At 39.4% G+C, this 2,566-nt stretch overlaps 1 protein-coding gene across 1 annotated transcript in view; it reads right to left on the bottom strand.

Moving 5' to 3' along the window:
- Window positions 1-1,795: 1,795 nt before the first annotated feature.
- The window catches only part of LOC103368835 (slit homolog 3 protein-like), a 19,232-nt gene continuing 18,461 nt past the window's right edge, over window positions 1,796-2,566 (bottom strand). The window contains exon 4 of the mRNA XM_008297329.1: window positions 1,796-1,882. Within this exon, the coding sequence (XP_008295551.1) occupies window positions 1,796-1,882 (87 nt within the window). The remainder of the gene's footprint in view (window positions 1,883-2,566) is intronic.

The following is a 2,566-nucleotide window of genomic DNA, read 5'->3' as shown; positions in this document are numbered from 1 at the left end:
CATTTCCTCGTTGTTCTTCCCCAGCACTCCTACATGTGTCCGGTTAGTAGTCTTTGTGTTTCTTCATCCGTTGCTTCCATTGTTTTAGTTTGCTTTTGGATTCTTGGTAATCTTTTGCTTCCCGCTCTTGTGGTTTTTGTTTCCACCATGTTGGGTTCTCTTTTCGTTTTTTTAGACGCTGAGATGCTTTTCAGAAACCTTTTTACTATAGTTGCATTCAGTAATTTTTTGCAACCTGTTCACTTTTGGTACAAACGTCTGCAGATCAGTCACAACCAACAAGACGTGAAGCTCTGGAGCTGCTTTGAAAGTCATCTGGCCATCAGAGTTTAGGCCTGGCTATGGCTAAAGTTGATCCTTATACCTCCATCCATCCCAACAAACGTTAGAGACCCAGGAAGCTTTGTGGAGTTTAAAACCGGCCTACAGGTCGTCACCATTGTAGCATGCTAGCACTTTGTAGCGGAAACTTCACTTTATGATGGAACTCGTTTAGGCTCCACTCTGCTCTTTTTTTAAAATTAGTTCATCTGAGAGACTTTTATGAGGAATGTTTCTGACTGATCATTCTCAAATTTATTAGATCTGTTTGTATTGATCAGTCTTATAATCAGAAGTCGTGAATCTCAGCTGCCAAACAAACAAATTTACATATTAATGAACTTCATACAAACAATAAAACGTAACGAATAAAATGGCAAAAATGGTATTTATTATATTTAATTTTTATTTTTCAAGCTGATGGACTGTTGGGAGTTGTGTTGTTTTGTTTTGTTTTGTGTGGTTTTGTTTTTGTTTTTTTGTTTTTTTTAACCTGGTGACAACAGATGTAAATTAGCTGCTAGCTAACAATGCTGCGTTTCATTATCCGATAGCAAAAATTAGCAAAATAATCCAAACCGTTCCTGCTTCCAACAAACTTCCAACTCCAAGAACGTTCGGCTGAATATTTTTATTTTATTTATTTCCCACCTCTGTATTGAGATAATAAACTTTATTTATGTTGCAGCTCATCGGCGTAAGTTAAAGTTTTCGTGCGTTACAGTCCGAGAAAGCTCTTCCACTGAGGTCCTGACCTCTATAGTTTCTGTTTCGCCAACCTGGAGGGTATTTACATAAAAAAAATATTTGCTGTTTATTTATGAGCCGGCTCCTGTGTTTTTATACTATTTAAATTTCGCTGCCTCAAGGCCAACACATGAATAAATCAATAACGGTTTCAGCATTTCCCCTCAGAGTTGTATCCCTGGCAGTGTCCATAATTTCGGCGGCGTTTCATTCTGTTGCCTCTTCTCAGACAATCGGAGAGTCCCAAAGCTGCAGCTACTTTATCCGTAATCTCAGAGAGCACAGAGTGGACTGAAATACGGCAGCACGGATAAATAATGAAGACGTCGGGCTGCTTACTACACGCCGAGACGAGAATAGCTTTGTGATGCAACATCGCAGGAGAGGACTTAACAAGAGCGAGCTGTGCATTACACTTAGCGGCAATTCAGAGCGCCATGAAATATTTAGAGGCTCGACTCTTTTTGGGTTTCTTGTCGTCCTGCGTCTCATCAGCGGCAGACATCTGTCCTCCTGCCGGTTTGGGGCAGGTCAGATTTTTTTTTCTTTGCACCAGAGTTGATCGGTCAAGACTTGTTGTGCGATTAAGAAAGTGATATTAGGTTTAATTTCAGTGTGCATCCACTTAGATTTCTTATTTATCGTCTTCTCAGACGCCCACATCTGGTGTAACTGAGTCATCTCTCTCTCTGGTTTACAGCCTCCAGCTAAATCTGATAAAGTTACTTCATTCACTATTCCTGCTTTTACACAAGACTCTTCTGCATCTCCAGAGAGAATTATGTAAGTTTTTGTGTCTCGGTTTGAAACCTGTCTGAATAAATATGAACACAGCAGAATACAATAGTTTATCTGTGTGTGGGGAGAAAAAAATGCCACTGAGAAGATTGGAAGAAGCCAAAGAGTTAAATGAATCTTCTCCTGTTGCGTTTGTGAGATTCTGTTTAAAAGAAGAAGAAGAATCCATACGTGTTGCTTCTTTGCACAGCAAGAGACTAAATAAAGTTAAACAAAGACGCAGCTGGAGGAGTAGAAACTTTAACGCTTCAGCAGGAATCCACGTAATATGCTTTCATTCTTATTTAACTTTTCATGCTCTCAATACGACAGATGGGTGATTATTAGATGGTGAGGATGCTTCTGTCGAGGCGTTCTGCTGCAAGTCGTACAAGAGAAACACAAAAGGAGACGATATGAAATTAAAAATGTTATTTATAATCCCACCAACAGCAGGTGAAAGCTTTACAAAACAAAACTATACAGATAAAAGCACTCAAATCTGAATGCTCCATTGGATTCCCTTTTGAGCAACACAACATCTCAGGAATGTCTTGAGTAAATTTCGACCAATTTTTCCACAAAAGTCCACTTGCACTTCAAACATAGGAGGTCAGAGGTTACGGTAGCCTCAGAAATCCTGTTTTTGACCAAATAAGAATTCATGATTGCATCCTGCGCTGATGACAGTAATCTTTGGTTAAAACTGAGCTGAGTGTGT

This window comes from Stegastes partitus, unplaced genomic scaffold, assembly GCF_000690725.1.
Source record: "Stegastes partitus isolate 25-593 unplaced genomic scaffold, Stegastes_partitus-1.0.2 Scaffold1210, whole genome shotgun sequence".
NCBI classification, from domain to species: Eukaryota; Metazoa; Chordata; class Actinopteri; family Pomacentridae; genus Stegastes; species Stegastes partitus.
Note: the sequence above shows the minus strand (reverse complement) of the source record. Positions and strands in the feature narration are given on the sequence as shown.